Source organism: Bos mutus, chromosome 25 (genome assembly GCF_027580195.1).
Source record: "Bos mutus isolate GX-2022 chromosome 25, NWIPB_WYAK_1.1, whole genome shotgun sequence".
NCBI classification, from domain to species: Eukaryota; Metazoa; Chordata; class Mammalia; order Artiodactyla; family Bovidae; genus Bos; species Bos mutus.
In genome coordinates this window covers 5401755-5420374 of record NC_091641.1, presented here as the reverse complement: position 1 = coordinate 5420374, position 18620 = coordinate 5401755, and the positions used below count along the sequence as shown (strand labels likewise).

Genomic DNA, 18620 nt, shown 5'->3' with positions numbered 1-18620 from the left:
CTGGGCAAGGCGCATGCATGCCCATTCCTTTTAAGGGAGTGATTCAGCAGTGGTGCACTTCAGCTCCACTCACAGTCTATTGGCTAGACCTTAGGCCATGCCTAGCTGCAAGGGAGACTGGCAACCACAGTCTTTACGTGGATCCAGTAGCAAAGGAAAAGAGAGATAGAAACTGGTGACCACAGAGAGCGTGGGCACACATTCCTCTGGGTCTTCCTGTGGACCTGTGGGGAGAGGTGGATGCAGGAGCGCCCTCAGCCGGCCTGGCTAGTTAACGGGGGATGGGCTGGCGTGATGGATTCACTCCAGGGCCGCAGTGGTCTGGGCAGGAAGCTTGCTGTTACTGGAAGTTACAGGGCAAGAGGAGGTCTTGCACATTTTAAATATGGTGGCGGAGGCTGGCACTCCCTAGTGAGAGGGTGGCTCTATAATGTAGCATCTAGTTGACAAACACTTCTGAGAGTAAAAAGACAATAATTACACGGAAACGGGAAACCTGGGTGTGTGGTCACCCTATGTAGAGACAGATCAACTTACCTGTTTCCTGTGTAGGGACAGTGAGGCCTCAGGCCCTGGGTTAGTGACACAGGGTCTCAGCCACATCGTCATTTCTGCCCCCACCCCAGCACATCAGCCTCCCTAAGCTTGGGTTTCAGTGCTGCCTAGGATGGGGCGTCCCGAGGCAGGGAGCTTGCAGCTCTGAGTTTAGGGCTCCTGGAGCTGTCCAGGGTCCTGACCAGCTGCACAGGGTCGGCGCGGGGTGCAGCTCCGACTGCACTGAGCGGCCGCCGCTTGCTGCCCCTGGTCCCCCGTCGTCCCGTAAGCCACCAGGCAAGGTTGGTCTGACCTCTCCTGCCCCCCTTCCTCTTGCGCTCGAGTCTCTCATTGGAGTGTGACACAGAAGTTCAGGTGTTAGGAGTATGTTTAGCTCCATAAACTTTCATGAACCAGACACAGTCGTGTCCCCAGGACCCAGATCAAGGGCATCGCTGCCCCCTGAGGCTCGCCTCATGTCCCTTCCCAGTCACCACCCCAAGGGCAACCACTCGCCTTCTGCATTTGTGATTTCGTGGGAATGGCTCGCTGCTCAGCCCCGTGTGTGTGACCGCATCACGCTGTTGGCTCCTCGGGGCCCGCCCGCCCTGTTGCTGTTCTCTCATCGCTGGGCACCGGGTGCGTCCAGTCGGGGCCTGTATGGGCAGCGCTGCTGTGAGTGTCCGCGCCCCCTGCGCACGGGTGTGCGTTTCTTCCGGGGCTCGTCCGAGTCTCCCACTCCGTTTCCAGGGCGCCGCCCTCCCTCTTTCCATGGCCGCTGCAGCTCCCTCTGTTCCCAGCAGTAGTTCCTCCTCCATCCGCAGCCAGGGTGGTCATGCCTCCTCCCTTCTGACCCTTCCTTGGCTCCCCAGCGCCCCTGGTCTGATCACAGCTCCCAGCAGGTCTGCCCCGATGGGTCCTCTCACCGTATGCCATCCCCTTCCCACCTCCGGGCCTCTGTACATCCTCACAGGCCATGCCCCTCTCTCCCTTCCACCCACCCAGGCCTCTGCAGGGGCAGACTGTCTCCTCAACCCCTGAGGCCACTGGCCGAGGCCTGGACCGTGGACTGAGCCTCCACTGTGGGCTCCCTGCAGCGCTCACAGTCCCGTCTCGCTCAGGCTGGTAGGAGTTCTGTCTTCCCTGCCTCGGTCTGCATCCCAGTTGGCCCAGCATCTGGCCCATGGTGGGGCGGGGGGCTTGCTCGCCATTTGTCTGTGACGTGGGCAGGAAGGGTGGGAGCCATGGTCCCCACTGAGGGTCAGGAGCTGAGTCACCGGGGCCCCTGGGTGGGAAGCTCAGTTGGCTGGGTGGCCGTGCACACCGAGTGGAGCAGAGCTCGGAGCCCTGCCCTTAACCTGAAAACTGAAGACACTGCGGGGCCCAGAGAGCTATTCTTAAATGGAGCAGGGCGGGGGGCGGGGTGTTGGTGAGCACTCAGATGGGGGTGGAGCAGACCCCGGGGTCAGGCGGCGCCTGCAACCTCGCCCCAGAGGCCTGCTCACCCCATGCCCTGCCCGGCTCCTCCTTCCCAGCACCCCCGCCCTGGCCCTGGCCTGGAGCTGTCCCAGGACTTGTCTCCTCCCCACTTCCTCTCCTCACGAGGAAGCCCTCACTGGGCCGCGGCCTGGGACCACCACCCACCCTCTCCGCTGGGAGCAGGAGGTGGGCACCAGCCAGGGTCCCAAATCTCCAGCCTGGGCCCAGTTTAATTCCTCCAGCTCCCCTCAAGGTCCACCCAGCCTTAGGTGAGGGACAGCTGGCCCAACCCCAGACCAGCTTCAGGTGTAGAGAGTGCCCTGAGGTCACAGGTGGGGGCGGGCTGGGCAGCCACGCTCAGGGCCTCCGCCGGGGGCGGCTGGGGACCAGACCGCCCTCTGCCTGGCCTCGTGGGCCAGCAGTGTGCCGGGCGTGGATCCGGAGACCCCTGCAGCCCCTCCTGCTCTGGCATTGTGGGCCCCGAGACCACCTCTCCCTTCCTGAGCTGGGTCCCCTCCCCGCGGGCCTGCTCCCCTTCTCGGTACTTGGGCCTCCCTCTCACAGAGCCGGCTGTCAGGGTTTCTCTGTGTTTTGTGAACCGGGGCATCCTTTCCTTACTATCTGAAGGACAGACGACTGGATGCTGGCGCTTGGCTCGGACTCGGACCCCATGCGCCCAGACGGTCCAGTGGGCAGCCCACGCCGTCCGCTGGGTCCGGCTCCCAGCCCGGCCGCCTGCTCTTGCGGTGCCTGTTTTTTCTCAGAACAAGGCCCGTCATCGTGCTGCTGTGTTTAGGGGCTTGTGATGCCAGACGCCGGGAGCCGTGAGGAGCGGGACTGTAACTGGTTTTCCCAGCCCTGGGGGGCAGCTGCTGGCTTCCTGACAAGGAGGCAGTGACGCAGAGATTCCGCGGCTTGCGCAGGGCCCTTGTCTGGCGAGCGGCAGCCCGTCTGCAGAGCCCGAGCACTCAGCCCTTCTGCTCACCCCATTTGGCCAGGAGGTGCAGGCGGAAGGGAGCCGGCTCCACGTCTGACCCCTCTCTCGACTTCGGCCTGGACTCCTGGCCCTGAGGCTGTGACACGGCCAGACGTCCTGGGTGGGGGCCCAGGGAGCCCCCGGGAGAGGGCCAGGACGGCCAGGCCCTTTTCCCGGTTCTGCCGTGACCTTGCTGTGTGACCCGGGGAAAATTCCTTGCCCTCTCTGAGCCTCAGAGGAGGCCAGAGCCGGGAGGCTCTCTCAGAATGAACCCTCAGGGTGGCTGGGAGGGCACCTCCTGTATGGTTCGCCCGTGCGCCCCGCCTCCCTGCAGGCTGCCTAGTAGGGGCTTTGCTCTGTCGACCAGGTGAGGGGAGAGGCTGGGGTGTCAGTGCCATCGGCCCTGAAGTGAGGACGCGGCCTCTCCCGGGAGCCGCCGCTGGGAGCGCTACGCACCTACCCGGGCGGTCAGGTGCAACCCGCACACGTTGACGCAGCGCCTGGCGAGGCCGGGCCTGGCCGGAGAGACCCCGGGTGGACGCGGGCCTCCGAGGGGCACCTGCCCCTGCGCCCTGGGCAGCAGCGTGGCTCGTCCGCTGGGGGTCGTGAAGCCCGTGACGCCGGCAGCCCCGGATGAGTGGTGGGGAGGCTCGGGCTCCAGCCGGCCCTGCAGCCTCGCCTCCCCAGGGTCCTGAGCCCCTGCGCTGGGCAGGGGGAGCCCTTGCATCAGGCGCCGGTGGCTGAGCTCCAGGGATCAAGCTCAGGGCTGGTACGTCGCCCCTGACTCAATGGCCGTGAAGCCGACCGCCTTTTGTCCTGACTTGAGACTGGCCTGGTCCTTGGGGCCTGGAAAACAACGCACGGGCCAGACAGCGCCCCGTGAACCCAGGGGACCCTCGCATGACCTCCCGAGTGGGGACCAGAGTCCGGTGCTGGGCCAGGGGCGCTGGTCTGCGTGGCTGAAGCTCACGAGTGGCTCTGCTGGGTTTCCCGGTCTGGAGACTGCTGCTCCAGCCTGAGTGCCCGCGCCGACCCCCACCAGTCCGTGCACTCCTCAGGTGACAGGGGCTGAGTCTCGCGCAGCGGTCCATTCCTTTTCAAAACACTTTAAAATCTGTTGTAAAATATTTAAGCTGTCTCAAATATTTAAGAAATCTGTAATAAATATTTCACTAATTATGAAATATTTAATGCCGCCCAAGGTATGAAGAATGATATATCCTGAGTAACTGCGAGGGCTCCTCTCCAGAGTGAAAGTAACCCAATTCCCTCCTGTGTCCGGGGCGCCCTGGACGGGGCAGAGGGCGTTCCGGCGCCCCGCCACCCCCACCCCCGAGGCCACAGCCCCCGTGCAGCCCTCTCGGCCCTGCCCCCGTCCATCTCCCTTCCTGAGATTCTACGGGCGTAGAATACGCAGAACGTGAAGTCACCATCTCAGCGTGCGGGTCAGGGGCCCTGAGCGTGTTCATGCCGCGCGCCGTCACCCCCAGGACCCAGCCTGCCTGCCTGCATGTGCAGCCAAGTCCTCCACGTTCTGTGCTGACGACCCTCCTGCAGGCTTCCGCTTGCTCTGTATGAGCCCCTCGTGACGCCCTGGGGGGCTGCGGAGCCCCAATCTGCGTCCCCCGTTGTGGCGGCTGCCCCCCACCTCTGGGGCCTGTGTGAGTGCAGCTCGGCATGGGCGCACGCAGCACCAAGTGATAGAAAGGGGGTCCGAGGGCAGCTCAGGGCTGCAACCCTGTTGCCTGCGTTGTTCGCAGACTCTGACCTGAGGACCGCAGCCGGGTCCTGCGCCTGTGAGGTCCTGAATCAGTGAGCGGGCAACTGCAGAAGAGGTCCGTCCCCGCAACGGAGCGGGGAGTCTCCAGGGCTGCCCGCCAGGGTGTCCCCTCCACCTCAGTGGCCAAGGCGTGCAGCCTTGGTCTTCCTCCCTGCAGTAGTGGAGATGATGGGGACAAGGCCTTTTATTCTGGTGAGGGGATCTCCTTAGGCTCAAGGCCAGGTAACTGGACTGTCTTCCCTGTGCCTTTTTGGGACCTTCCAGCAGTGACCAAAGGCCTCTCGGGGCAGCCGTGGGCTGCCCAGGCTCCACAGCCCGACGGCGGTTTCCGTTCACCTGCTCGCTGAGCTTGCTGACCCCAGCCCCCTCCCTGGCTCCTCCTGGCTGGAGGCTCTGGCCGTGTCAGCGTGTCCTGACTCTCAGCTCCCCCGACTTGAGAGGGCCGTGGGTGGACATTCTCTGCACCCTGTCCATGGCGGGGGTCTGTGCTCAGTCCTCCCCACACTCGGCCGTCGGCAGGAAGCAGCACCCCTCTGCCCAGTCCTTCTCTGGACCACGAGCTGGAGAGGCAGAGCCCGACCCAGGTGCCAGGCATCCTGGCCTCCGTTGTCTCCACCCCCAGCCCCATGTCGGGGGGACAGGCTCACCTCAGGGCACCAAGCGTGGGTGGGAACGGGAGACCCCTGCACCTGCCCAAGCATCTCGGGGACCAGCAGTGTCTCCCAGACCAGTCCCATCTTGGCCTTCAGCTGTGGGGATGCTTGCTGTGTTAGGGGGCTGACAGACTTGGCCGGGGGCAGAGGGGCAGCTGTGTCTGCCGCAGACCCTCACACCAGACGCCACTCGCCTCGATCCCGAGCTTCTCCGCATGTGGTGCCGGGAGCCGCTGTGGTCGGCTGGCGGCTCTTCCCCGGACTGGACGCGTCCCTGCCGGGCTGGCTGAAGGCCGTGCCCGGGACGGACGCGGCTTCCTTCCACCGGTGCTGTCGTCAGAGCAGAATCGGGCCCTCTGCCTCAGGGGTGCCGAGAGAGACCCCCTGGGGCCGGGGTGGTCAGCTCCCAGCGCAGGGGAGGTCTGGGAACACTGTCTGCTGTGATGGCCGCGGCCTCGCCTCCCCTGTGAAGTGCGATTTCCCCGCAGTCTCGGGGCAGGCTGAGAGGGCTAGTGCCGTCTGCTCGCTGGTGTCTCTGGGCTCATGTGACATCTGTCCATCCGCACGGATGACGCAGAGGCCTGCTAGGGTGTGACCCCGACCTCAGCGCGGGGCTGGGTCTCCCTCCCAGGCCCCTGGGCAGCCCTCCCTGCTCTGCCCTGGGCCCCTGGAGGCAGGGGCAGGACTCCCCTGAGCGAGGCGCCCGTCCTGAGCTTTCCCAGCTGAGATCTCCCTGCTGCTCGCCCGCCCTGAGCCGACCCGACTCCTGTAAACCCGGAATGCACAGAAGATGGTAGGGGCGATGCTTCCTGTGATGAGACGGCCGTGCGCCTTGCAGACTGGCCTGTGGGACTTGTCTGCATGGCTCTCCAGGGCAGACCTGAGCTCACAGAACCAGGAGGCCGGGAGTGAGAAGGGCCCCAGACCGCAAAGTGTGAAGATGGCCCAGGAAAGAAGCCCCACAGTGATCTCGCCCATGAATAGTAGATCAATAATCCTCAGTAAGTCACAGGCAAACTCAATTCCACAGAATATTAGGCAGAGACTCTGCCATGATTATGTAGGACTTATCGAAAGAATTCAAAGATGGCTTAATAGTGGAGAGGGCCATTAATGTGACACATGGTGTGGGCAGGTAAGTCACGATGCCATGGCAATAAATGACAAAAGCCTGTGGTAAAATCCAGCGCCAGTGTTTTAAAGTAACGGCTAGAGAGAGCCAGAGAGAGACTTTCTCATCACGGAAGCGTCGGCGTCTCAGTTCAGCAGCCAGCGTCACTCTAGGTGATTGAGAGTCTTGATTCCAACTCGGAAACTTATTAAAAAGTCCCCAGCAGTGTGCCCTTTATCATTGTCCAGATATTCTGGATGTAGCAATAAGACACGAAACAGAATTAAATGGGATATAAGAAAGAACTGACATTATTTGCAGACAATGTGATTTGAGAGCTTAGAAACCCAAGAGAACCAAGTGAAAAAATAATGTGAGAACTCGGTGGAGGTGCTGGGCTGAGCAGGACGCGGACGCGCACGGATCAATAATTCTCTTCCATACCAGCGCCTCTGGTTGGATAACAGAATGAAGTAAACAGTCCCCAGTCACAGTGGCAACAAAGCCACCCTCCACGAATTCCTAGGAGCACGTTTACGAGAGGAAAGTAGGGTGGTCATGAAGAGCTCTGTACAGCGTTCCTGAGAGGCCGGGGGAAACAGCAGCAGCGACCTGGAGGCTCTGCCAGAGTTAACGCATGGGTGCCGTGCAGCCCCGCCCACACCTTGGTGGTGGTTCAGAAGGGCGGGATGAGATGGTTCTACTAGGTTCACCTCGAAGAATGTGCACAGGATTCTGCCCTGCGTGTGGAAGCTCCTGACGGACAGTGAGTGATTTTTCGCCGCAGCCTGGCTGACACGAGCCGCGTTTGTGGCCTCTGCCGTAGAGCAGGGCCTCGCTTACACATGTGTGTGCATTTGTATCTTCCTTTCCGTTGTGGTCTGTCACAGGGCGTGGACTCGTCCCTGTGCTGCACAGGAGCACCTTGCGTTTGTCCGTCCTGTGTATCAGGTCCCCGGCCCGGGGCTGCCCGTTAGGAACAGGCCACACAGCAGGGGCTGAGCACACAAGCCTGTGAAGCTTCCTCTGCTGCTCGCGTTGCCGCCGGAACCATCGCCACCACCCCCGCCCCGTCCGTGGAAGACTGTCCCCCACGAAACCGGTCGCCGTGCCACAAAGGTCGTGGACCGCGGCGCTCTGGGTGTAGCTCGCATCCGCTCACCCCAGGCCCCTACTGTGCCTCCCCGCCCCCCCCGCCTCGGCACCACAATCCCCTGCATGCTGTGCGTCTGTTCCTGCGTGTGTTCGCTTGCGTCGTGTCTCGAGTCCACAGGTGGGAGCTGTCGCACGGCGTCTGTCCTTCCGGCAGGGCAGCCTCTAGGTCCGACCGTGATGCTGCACGGGGCGCGTCTCCTGCTTCCCGTGGTGGCCGTGCGCCCCGTCTCTGTCCATGCCTCTTGGACGGCTGTCCAGCTGGCTCCGCGTCTCTCCGGTTGTAACAGTGCTGCAGGGAACCGAGATGCACGCCCGGGAGCGGGGCTGCCTGCTGGTTCTGGGTTTAGTCTCCTGAAGAGCCTCCAGACTGCTCTCCATGGCGACTGCTCCCCGTCCACACTCTCACCCACCGCGCAGGCGGGGCCCCTTCCCCCCCGCCTGTCAATCGTGGACTTTGATGATGGCCGTTCTGACCAGCGGAGAAAGTGATTTAAACGGGGGAGGGGTGGGGTGGGGTGTGTGTGTGATCCGGAACAGAAGAGTCCCCAGAGGCCACCGCAAAGGGTGAGCCTGGGACAGCTCACTTCCTAAGAGGGGCCCCACGAGGACGCGTCCCAGGGGACCGAGCAGGGTGTCCTCTGGTGGTGGGGGCTGCCACGGGCTCAGGGCACGTCCCGCTCTGCGCCGTGCAGAGGGACCCGGCCCAGCCGGCCACGGGCTTTCTGCCTGGGATCTGACGGGTGGGGTCATGGTGGGGAAGCCCCAGCAGCTTTGGGGATTACCCAGGGGAGACCCCGGCCCCAGCCTGACACTTGGCTGGGGAGGGAGCATCTTGGAGATGTGTGAGAAATGCGAGTTGGCCACCGCCTTGTAGGTCACAGGAAGGGTGCGGAGGGTGGGGCAGGGGGCCAGGCTTCAGTGGCCACCCCCTGGGCTGGGGGCAGAGTCCTGACGACCCCACTGTGCCTGCCTGGGGTGGGCTGGGTGAGGTCTGACCCTCCTCTGTGCCCGACGCGTCTGTTCTGCTGGAGGCAAGTTGCAGGGACGGATGCAGATGTAGGGATGCTCAGACGGGCGGGTGTCTGGTCTCAGGAGGGTCTGCGGTCCCTACGGGCGGAGCTGCCCAAGCGAGAGCCGTGCTGTGTGTCTCTGGTGATGCACGCACGTGAACACGAGTGTGTCTGGGGTGACACACGAGCATGTGCCTTGGCCCAGGCCCGGCTGTGGGCGGCGCCCCCCCTGGAAGCCGCAGCTGCGGGTGTGATGAGACCAGGCAGCTTCCAGGTTTGGTTTCTAAGCTCAGACCCGGCGGGGCTGGTGGACCCTCAGAGCGCGGGGCTGACACGTCTGGGGGCTTTCTTGGCGTGTACAGGGCAGCTGATGGCTGGGAGTCTCCTGGAAGGACACGGCCTCTTGGGGACTCGATGGCGCAGGTCGCAGGCGCAGGGACACGCGTCCTCAGATGCCCGGCCGCCTGTTCCCCGGGAGCAGCCTGGGTCACCAGGTGGCGTGAGCAGCTCCCGATTCCCTCATGGGCACCCCCCGCTGCCGAGAGCACCGTGGGGGCCTGGCCCTGGCCCGTGTCTGCGCGTGGTGGCCACCGAGGCCAGCCTGAGCTCTGCACACATGTCCTGACTGCGACGCTGCACGTACTCCTTAGACCGACTTTGCCCGGTGTTTATTCCCCATACTAATTTAGCATTTGAGGGCTAACTGTTCATTTATAACCTCTGCTCCAAAACTGTGCCCCAAATCTTTAATACCATTAACCGTGGCCAGCAAGTATGCTCTGATGAACGATCGCAGCCCGGCAAGGTGAGGCAGGACCTGCGTGTGCAGAATGCGGCCGCGTGAACGGGGAGCGCAGGGGGCCCTGGCCCCTCCCCACGGCCTGAGTGCCATCCCTGCCCCCTGCCAGGCCAGGCTCAGAGGTCAGGGTGTTGGGAGGGCCCCTGGTTGAGGGTCCACCAGCAGGAGCAGAAGGGACGATCTCAGCGTCCAGGCTGGACTGACCAGCCCTCAGCACGAGAGATTCGGGCCCGACCGAAGACAGCTTCCTGGTGCCAGGGCCCTGGGGCTGTGAGGGGAACAGGGCCCGGCAGACACCCCCACCCCTCCCCTGGTGTCGGGGATGCGCGTCCACAGCACAGGCCACGCCCGTGTTCCTGGAGAGGGTCTCAAGTCAGCCCCCTCCCCGGAGGCCAGCCAGCTACCCTCACCTATGTCCTGCCAGCGCCGAGCAGGAAACCATTGCAAAGTGATTTCTCCCTCCAACGATGCCGCACATCATGTTTTTTAATTTAAAAAGATGCCCGGTGGAAGCATAACAGACCATGAGATGTTCGGGTCCCTAATTAACTCCAGAGCAGCTTGAGCGAGGGCCTGGGGGGTGCTGGAGTGGGCAGGGGGTGGGCAGGACTCCAGCACCCCCACCTCCTGCTGCTCAGGCGCCTCCCCCCACCTCGTCCCCCGGGGACTCTTAACACAGCGGCGGGTGTGAGCTAAGCTCCCGCCCTTGCTCTGGGAGGTCTGACCCCGTGCCACCGCCTTTCCTGCCCTGAGCCCACTTCCCCTCCATCCAGTTGTATAACGCTGACACCTGCCTCCCCGGAGATGGGAGAAGCGGGCTGGTATACAGTAGGCACTCGATATGTGCAGGATCCTAAGGAAGTAGGAGGGCACGCCAGGCGGGTCAGGCACCCAGCGCCTCTGCGCCTGGCTCTCGCCGGCTCCATCCCTGAGGATGGAAGGCGGGGTGATCCCTCCCCCTCATGCCTCCCAGAGGACGAGGCCGCCACCAGCCAAGGTCTGGGGCTCACCAGCCCCAACCCCGTGGCCAGGTCTGAGGCTCCAGCCCTGCTATGTCAGCGCTGCCAGGCTGCCCGCTGTGGTAGCCCATGGCAGCCTCCATGGGGACTCAGGGAGGCAGGGGGCGGACGAGGGCAGGCTCTGGGTGGGTGCTGAGCTGAGACCGCCCCCCGTGGGCACACGGGGGGGCCGGCCCACTGGAGTGCTTCCCAGGGTTCCTCCCTGTCCGCAAGGAGGGCAGCTGCAGAGGAGACCAGGGCGTACAGAGCACCCTGCGTGGGGAGCCTCCGGTCACGTTGGCCTCCCTGTTACGTTTGACTGAGGAGGTAGCAGGCTCAGAGAGGTTGGGTGAGCAGCCCATGGTCACAGAGCCGGAGCACGGCATGGCCGGTGTGCCCGTCCCGGCCTGGGAACCTGCGGTCCCAGCTGGCTCCGCGCTTTCTTGTGGGCAGGCCACGTGGCTGGTCCAGGTCACGCCATCTGCCTTGTGGCCCCCACTGCCCTTAGGTGCCCCCCACGACTCACAGACTCTGTGGCAGCGCTAGGCTGCAGAGCCTGGCAAATGTTAGCTGTTAATGTGATCTGTTGGCAGAACTGGGCACGGCAGGAGGTGGTGGGTACATGACTCCCTGCGCCTCGCCCTCAGCCCGCGCGGCCCTCTGGAGGCGCCGAGTCCCCCCTTCTCGGTCGGCGGGCTCCTCGGCCAGCCTGGCCCTCATCCGCGCCCTGTGGCTTATAAACAGGTGCTTCTGTCCCCGCACGGCGCCTGTGATTATGCAAATCCAGTCGTAAGAAGTTTAAAAGCCTGGAACCACCGTATTTCTTCACTTCATTAGCAGCAACCCAGGCTAGCACTGACGTGACGGAGCGAATGTGACGCGGGGCTCACGCTCACCATCCCCGTTGGGCCCCTCCTCGGGGACAGGGCTGGTGTCGAGACGGCAGCTGAGGGGGCTTTGGGGGGCCCGGACGGCGTGGTGGCTGTGCCGTCCCCTCACCTGCAGGACCGCCGGGTGGCCTGCGGACCCAATGGCTGTGAAAGCACTCGTGCCTGGGGGCTGCGTCTCCCTGGGCACAGGATGGGCACGTCACGCACCCTGGTCTTGCCAGGACTCAGGCCAGGGTGGCCCTTGGGCGTAGGGGCACTTCCCGCTGGCCCCATGAAACCAAAGCAGCTGGTGCTTGTGAGCTGGGCACTCCTCCCCGTCTCAAATGAGGAAATGGAGCAGGTGTGCCCACCGCTGTCCAGCCTGGCGGCTCCCATGCGTTGGGCACTGCTCGGGGCCTGGGGCGTCATGGCGTGGACTGGACGCTTCCCTCTGGAGTTCACATCCCAGCAGGCAGAGGACCTTTGTCTAGAAAATGAACCAAGAGGACAAGGAGCCCGTCAGGAGATGGTGATGGGCAGAGAGGGAGGAGGGTGATGGACAAAAGAGCTTGTTCAGAGGGGAGGCCTCTGGCCTGCGATCCCCCCGCCTGAAGAGGAGGGGTCTCTTCTCATGAGCAGCAGGATGCGCCCTTGGGCGGAACGGCCGTGCGGGGGCAGCTGGAGGGCAGAGGGTGCTGGGCAGGCCCTGGCAGGTCTGTGTGGGGGGCCTGGGTCTTGCTCCCCGTGGGGAAGGATGGTTGTCCTTTGGGGTGTGGATGGCATGGTCCCATGAGGCTCTCCCCATCCCCGGGCTGTTGGCAGGTAGAGTGTGGGTGGGGCAGTGGGCTTCATCCCAGCAAGGGAAGGGGCTGGCTGGGCCTGGGCAGTACCCAGTGGGTGTGGCAGGAAGCAAGCATCACGGCTGGGAGCCGCATGGGCACTGCTGTCTCGGGCTTGGGCACGTGCGGCCTGGATGGGGGGACTTGAGGACAGAACTTGGTTTCTGCGTGAGGAGTGTGGAGGGCAGGACGCGCCCCATCGGGAGTCTGAGCTTGAAGGGGAGCAGCTGTGTCTGAGTCTGGGGCCCAGGGCAGTGAGGGCAGCGGGTCAGGCACATGGAGAGAACACTGTGGCTGCTGGGGGGTGGACAGACCACCGCGGGGGCAGGCAGAGAGACCACTGCAGGGACACGCGGGGGGACCACTGTGGGGATACGCGGGGACAGTGAGGGGTCAGGGTGGGGAGACCACCGCAGGGGCTGAGACCTGAATGCACAGGAAGGCGCCCCTTGGAGCAGCAGGCAGCCTGGGATGGGGGTGCTGATGCTGCCCAGATAGTCGGGGACGGATGGAACCGCTGACAGCCCTGGGGAGGAAGGCAGGGAAGGGGGTAAGGCCTGAGGCTGTCCAGTCCTGCTGTCTCCCCGAGGAAGGTTCTAGAATTGTGCCCAACGCCGTCACTGCCCAGCTGTGTTGCCAGCGCCCTGCCCCATCCAAGAGCGGGTCATCTGGCCGGGCAGCGCATGTGTGGCCCGTCCGCAGCGGCGTGGTCTGCGGGCACTGTGGGTGGCGGGGGCCCACGCCAGGTGCGGCGGGGCGGGGACGCAGGGACCCCGGAGAGGGCGAGGGGTGAGCAGGCGGGAGGACAGCTTGGGGTTGGTAAGGGGGTATGTGGATGAACAAGGGGGACTGGGAGCCCGAGGGGCGGTGGGGGCGGCTTGGGGGAACTCTCTGAACCTTCCTAGGTCATCGGCCAGCTGTTCCCGAGGTCCCCAGTCCTTGGGGTTGGGGTCCTGGCCCGCCCTGCAGCCTGGGGTTCAGGGTGATGCTGCACACGGTGCCCGAGGGGCCCCCCCGGGGATGAGGCACCTGCTGTCCGGCCTCTCATGGGCGACCTTGACCGCAGCCCTCTCCCCCGTCACCTCCACCCACCCCCCGCTGCCCCAAGGTGAGGCGTGCAGCCCTCGGGGGCCCTTGGAGGCCATGGTCATGGGGGCAGAGGCAGCTCTTGCACACCGCGAGGGGACCTCTGTGACACCCACACTGTCATCGAGGTGTCATCTCCCCAGCCTGGCTCCTGCTCAGCCCAGGCTCTGGGGGCAGGGGAGCTCACGGGCTGAGGGTGGGCTGACCCAGTGGAGCCCGTTGGGCCGGACCAGTCGGTGGGCAGGACCCAGCCACGCCTCCTTGTCTCACAGGCCTCAGGGAGGGGATGCCCGCGGGGCGAGGCTGATCCCTAGAAGCACCTCCAGGCGCCAAACGAGCACAGTCCCTAGATTCACACCCAGGTGGGAGGCGCGGTGCCCTGCCTGGCTGGATACCAGCTGCCGGCACGCCCTTGGGTGCTGGGGCGAGGCTGCATCCACCTCCAGGTACACAGGCCCAGGTACACAGGCCCATGCACACACAGGTCCCAGCGTGTGTGTGCGTGCACACACACAGCCACTGCACACCTAGGTGTGCCAGGTGTGGGGGCGGCAAAGGCTGGGCAGCCCATCACCCCACGCGCTGAGATAAGGGTTCTTTAGGCCTGTAATCCTCCTTAACTTGACTTTGGGTTATTTTGAGCAAGAGATTAAAAGTGATTATGACCAGGCTGCGCCTCCTAGCTGGGCTCCGCACACGCCTGGTGCTCCCATCCACCTGCTGCCCGATGGCTTGCAGCCGGGGGCACAGGCCCAGCTGCCTGCCCACTCTGGGCAGTAGAGCGACCCCAGTCTCAGCACCAGGACGATGGGGCAGGTGTGTGTGTGTGGGGGGTGCCGGGTGGTGGCAATCGCCCCAGGATGCCCCAGGGGGTGTAGATTTCATGTCAGGAGACGACCACATGGGGACCCCCGGGGTGCTCCCCAAGGGGAGGGGTCCGAGCGAGCCCCAGGCCTACCCTCTCCGCTTCTGGTCCGGCCCAGAGAGGGCCTGAGCTTTCCTGGCGGTCGCACGGCAGCACTGGGCCAAGCCAGGACCTTCTCCCACCCACCCCTGCTGACCCTTCCCCTTGCTTTAAATCAGAAAGGCTCTTCCTCAGGAGTGAGGTCAGAACTGTTCTTGATGAAGTTTCTGAAGAGAGAGAAATCCATTGCACATCATTATTTTTTTCTCCTAATTTAAACCGCCTCAGTGCAGACTAGTTGCAAACGTCAATATCCGTGAAATACAGTCAGCTGGCTGCCTGCCAGGCCACAGAGCGGTTACAGAGGCCGCTGTAAATCCAAACAGTAACAAGCAAACACACCCCCATCCTTCCGTCCTGCGGGAGAAATACGAGGGGCAGAGGGGAGAGTCCCGCAGACGGCCGTGGGGTCCTGGGGAGCAGGACCCACCCAGCGGCCATCTGGCCACATCTCCGCGCACACGCGGGCTCCGTGGGGCGGGGGTTGAGTGTGTGATTGGGGTCCCTGCTCTAGAGAAGCTCAGGGTTTGGGGGGAGCAGACAGCAAGGTGCTCGTTCACAGCCAAGACCCAGGGCTGGGTGGGGTCGGGGGGAGGAGTCGGGGCCACAGCAGTGTCCTCAGCTGAGCCGGGGGACACCATCCTCCCAGTCCTTACTGCCGGGACCCAACTCGGTGGTGACAGCCTCAGGGTCCACAGCTCGTTGGAGGAAGCAGACCCGGAGGGCAGCGTCCTCACCTCCCTTGAGAGGAGCTCAGGAGGGCTTCCCTCCGCCCCAGCTCAGGCCCCGGGGTGGGGCTCAGAGCTGCCCCACCTAAGGTGCATAGCGGGGCACCTGTCACCCCATCACCCCTGGCTGAGTGACGGCAGCCTTGACCCTGGCGTGCCCACCTATCTGGCTCGGCGCTGGATTCCCATGAGTCAAGGCGGCGGTGGACGCCTGCCTCCGGTCAGAGAACTGCCCGCTGAGCCTGCCAGCTCCCCTTCCTCATCAGTGACACCCCGGATGTGCCTCCACATCCCACGGGCTGGGTGCAGGCCTGCACCGGACCTGTGCCCATCGGGGAGGCCTGCTGACCCATCTCCCCTTTCGTCTCCCGCAGGATCGGCTGGACTGATGGGGAAGCAGGCCGAGGCCCCGGCCGGACACGGGCGGACGGAGCGAGGCCGCCAGCCGTGAGGGAGGTGCTCCCCTCGCAGCACGTGGGCCGCGTGGCCATGTGCCTGGGACGGTCCTGAGCAGACGGGCGTCCTCCCCTCCCGCGCACCCCACCGCCCAGGCCCCCACCCCGCGCCCTGGGCAGGCTGAGCGGGCAGCCCCCGCAGGCGGGTCCTGATGGCTGGGTGCGGGTGGGAGGCGCCGTGGGTGTGGGTGTGTGTGGCGGCCGCCCTGCTGCACGCGGGCGGGCTGGTGCGTGGTGACTGCTGGCTCATCGAGGGCGACAAGGGCTTCGTGTGGCTGGCCATCTGCAGCCAGAACCAGCCGCCCTACGAGGCCATCCCGCAGCAGATCAACAGCACCATCGTGGACCTGCGGCTCAACGAGAACCGCATCCGCAGCGTGCAGTACGCGGCGCTGAGCCGCTTCGGCAACCTCACGTACCTGAACCTCACCAAGAACGAGATCGGCTACATCGAGGACGGCGCCTTCTCGGGCCAGTTCAACCTGCAGGTACTGCAGCTCGGCTACAACCGGCTGCGCAACCTGACGGAGGGCGTGCTGCGCGGCCTGGGCAAGCTCGAGTACCTGTACCTGCAGGCTAACCTCATTGAGGCGGTGGCGCCCGGCGCCTTCTGGGAGTGCCCCAACATCGTCAACGTGGACCTGTCCATGAACCGCATCCAGCGTCTGCACAGCGCCACCTTCGCGGGCCTGGCGCGGCTCTCGGTGTGTGAACTCTACAGCAACCCCTTCTACTGCTCCTGCGAGCTGCTGGGCTTCCTGCGCTGGCTGGCGGCCTTCGCCAACGCCACGCAGGCCCACGACCGCGTGCAGTGCGAGTCTCCGCCGCTCTACTCTGGCTACTTCCTGCTGGGCCAGGGCCGCCACGGCCAGCGCAGCATCCTGGGCAAGCTGCAGTCTGTGTGCACTGACGGCCCGTATGCGGCGGAGACCCGCCCGGCGCCCGGCCGCCCCCCGCCCGGCCGCTCGCCGCCGCCACCCCCCGTGCCGCCCGCGGAGCCCAGCGAGGCCCCCTGTGCTGAGGACGAGTGCTTCTCCGGTGACGGCACCACGCCGCTGGTGGCCCTGCCCACGCTGGCCCCGCAGGCCGAGGCCCGCCCGCTCATCAAGGTCAAGCAGCTGACGCAGAACTCGGCCACCATCACGGTGCAGCTGCCCAGCCCCTTCACCCGCATGTACACGCTGGAGCACTTCAACAACAGCAAGTCGTCCACCGTGTCCAGGCTGACCCGGGCCCAGGAGGAGATCCGCCTGACCAACCTGTACGCGCTCACCAACTACACCTATTGTGTGGTGTCCAGCAGCTCGGGCCTGCACCACAACCACACCTGCCTCACCATCTGCCTGCCGCAGCCGCCCAGCCCGCCGGGCCCCGTGCCCAGCCCCTCCACGGCCACCCACTACATCATGACCGTCCTGGGCTGCCTCTTCGGCATGGTGGTGGTGCTGGGCGCCGTCTACTACTGCCTGCGGCGGCGGCGGCGGCGGGAGGGCAAGCAGAAGCAGGCGGCGGCAGCGGCCGGCAGCCTCAAGAAGACCATCATCGAGCTCAAGTACGGGCCCGAGCTGGAGGCGCCAGGCCTGGCCCCGCTGTCCCAGGGCCCGCTGCTGGGCCCCGAGGCAGTGACCCGCATCCCATACCTGCCCGCCGCCCCCGGGGAGGTGGAGCAGTACCAGCTGGCGGAGGGCAGCGGGACACCCAAGGGCAGCAAGGGCGGCTACATGGAGGTGCGTGCGGCAGAGCAGGCAGAACGCAGGGAGGGGGAGCAGGGCCGGCCGGGCCCCGACAGCCAGAGCTCGGTGGCTGAGATCTCCACCATCGCCAAGGAGGTGGACAAGGTCAACCAGATCATCAACAACTGCATCGACGCCCTCAAGGCCGAGGCCACCTCCTTCCAGGGCAGCAAGCCGGGCGCCGTGTCCACGGCCGAGCCGCTGGCCGGCAAGCGCGGCTTCCTGGCGCCCGCCTACCAGGACGCCTGCGGCCTGCAGCGGCACCACAGCCTGGAGGCCGCCCCCGGGGCCCCGCGGGCCAGCTCCTCGTCCAGCGGCTCCGCCCGCAGCCCGCGGCCCTACCGCGCCGAGCCCCCTGCGCTGCACGAGGCCAAGTACATCGAGAAGGGCTCGCCCGCGGCGGAGGCCATCCTCACGGTGACGCCCGCGGCAGCCGTGCTGCGGGCCGAGCCCGAGAAGGGCCGGCAGTACGGGGAGCACCGGCACTCGTACCCCGGGCCCCACCCTGTGGAGCCGCCCGCGCCCCCCGAGAGCCTGGGCGGCCGCAAGGCCTCCATCCTGGAGCCGCTGACGCGGCCGCGGCCCCGCGACCTGGCCTACGCGCCGCTCTCGCCGCAGTACCGCCACCTGAGCTACGCCTCCAGCCCCGAGTACGCCTGCCGCGCCTCCCGCAGCCTCTGGGCCCGCTTCAGACTGAGCCGCCCGCGGCACCGGGACGCCGGGGAGTGCGTGGCGGCCGGCCACGCGCTGCGCCGGAAGGTGCAGTTCGCCAAGGACGAGGACCTGCACGACATCCTGGACTACTGGAAGGGCGTGTCTGCGCAGCACAAGTCCTGAGCCGGCCGCGCGGCCAGAGGGCACTGCAGCTAACCCAGAGACTCACGGCGCACGCGCACACACGCACAGAGACTCACGGTGCACGCGCGTGCGCGCGCACACACACCCCCCACAACTGCTGAAGCCCTGGGCTTTGCGGGCAAAGTGGGGAGGGGGCACCGGCAGGCCGGACGGGAGGGGCGCGTGGCTGAGCGTGTGCACCTGCCGAGACATTCTCGCTGGTGTGAGGGGCCCGTCCACACACACGCGTGCGCACACACACACACACACAAGGGACTTCGAAAACTGTGTCTTAGGGATGGGGGGCGGGGGAGGGGATTTTTTCATTATCTTTTGATTCTTCTCTGCCTTCTCTTCCTTTTTTTTTTAAAGTTCTCTTAAAAAGACGTAAAACGCTCTATGTGGGGGGTGTGGCCACCTGGTCCCCGCACGACTCCTCTGTCCGTGGCTTTCTGTGGATTCTGTTTAGTCCGTCTCTTCGTCGCTGCCACCAGAGAGGGCCAGAGCAAACGCAGGCGGCCAGGTGGTCTCCGGGAGGGTCCCGGAGCTCCCGGGACCTTGGGGGCAGGGAGGGCTGTGCCTGCAGACGGCCAGGGGTGGCGGGGGCCGGGAGT

The 18620-nt window shown here is 65.2% G+C and overlaps 1 protein-coding gene across 1 annotated transcript in view; it reads left to right on the top strand.

The window, feature by feature from the left end:
- The window catches only part of ELFN1 (extracellular leucine rich repeat and fibronectin type III domain containing 1), a 61280-nt gene extending 43043 nt beyond the window's left edge, over window positions 1-18237 (top strand). The window contains exon 3 of the mRNA XM_070362308.1: window positions 15356-18237. Within this exon, the coding sequence (XP_070218409.1) occupies window positions 15589-18006 (2418 nt within the window). The 5' untranslated portion in view covers window positions 15356-15588 and the 3' untranslated portion in view covers window positions 18007-18237. The remainder of the gene's footprint in view (window positions 1-15355) is intronic.
- Window positions 18238-18620: the final 383 nt, after the last annotated feature.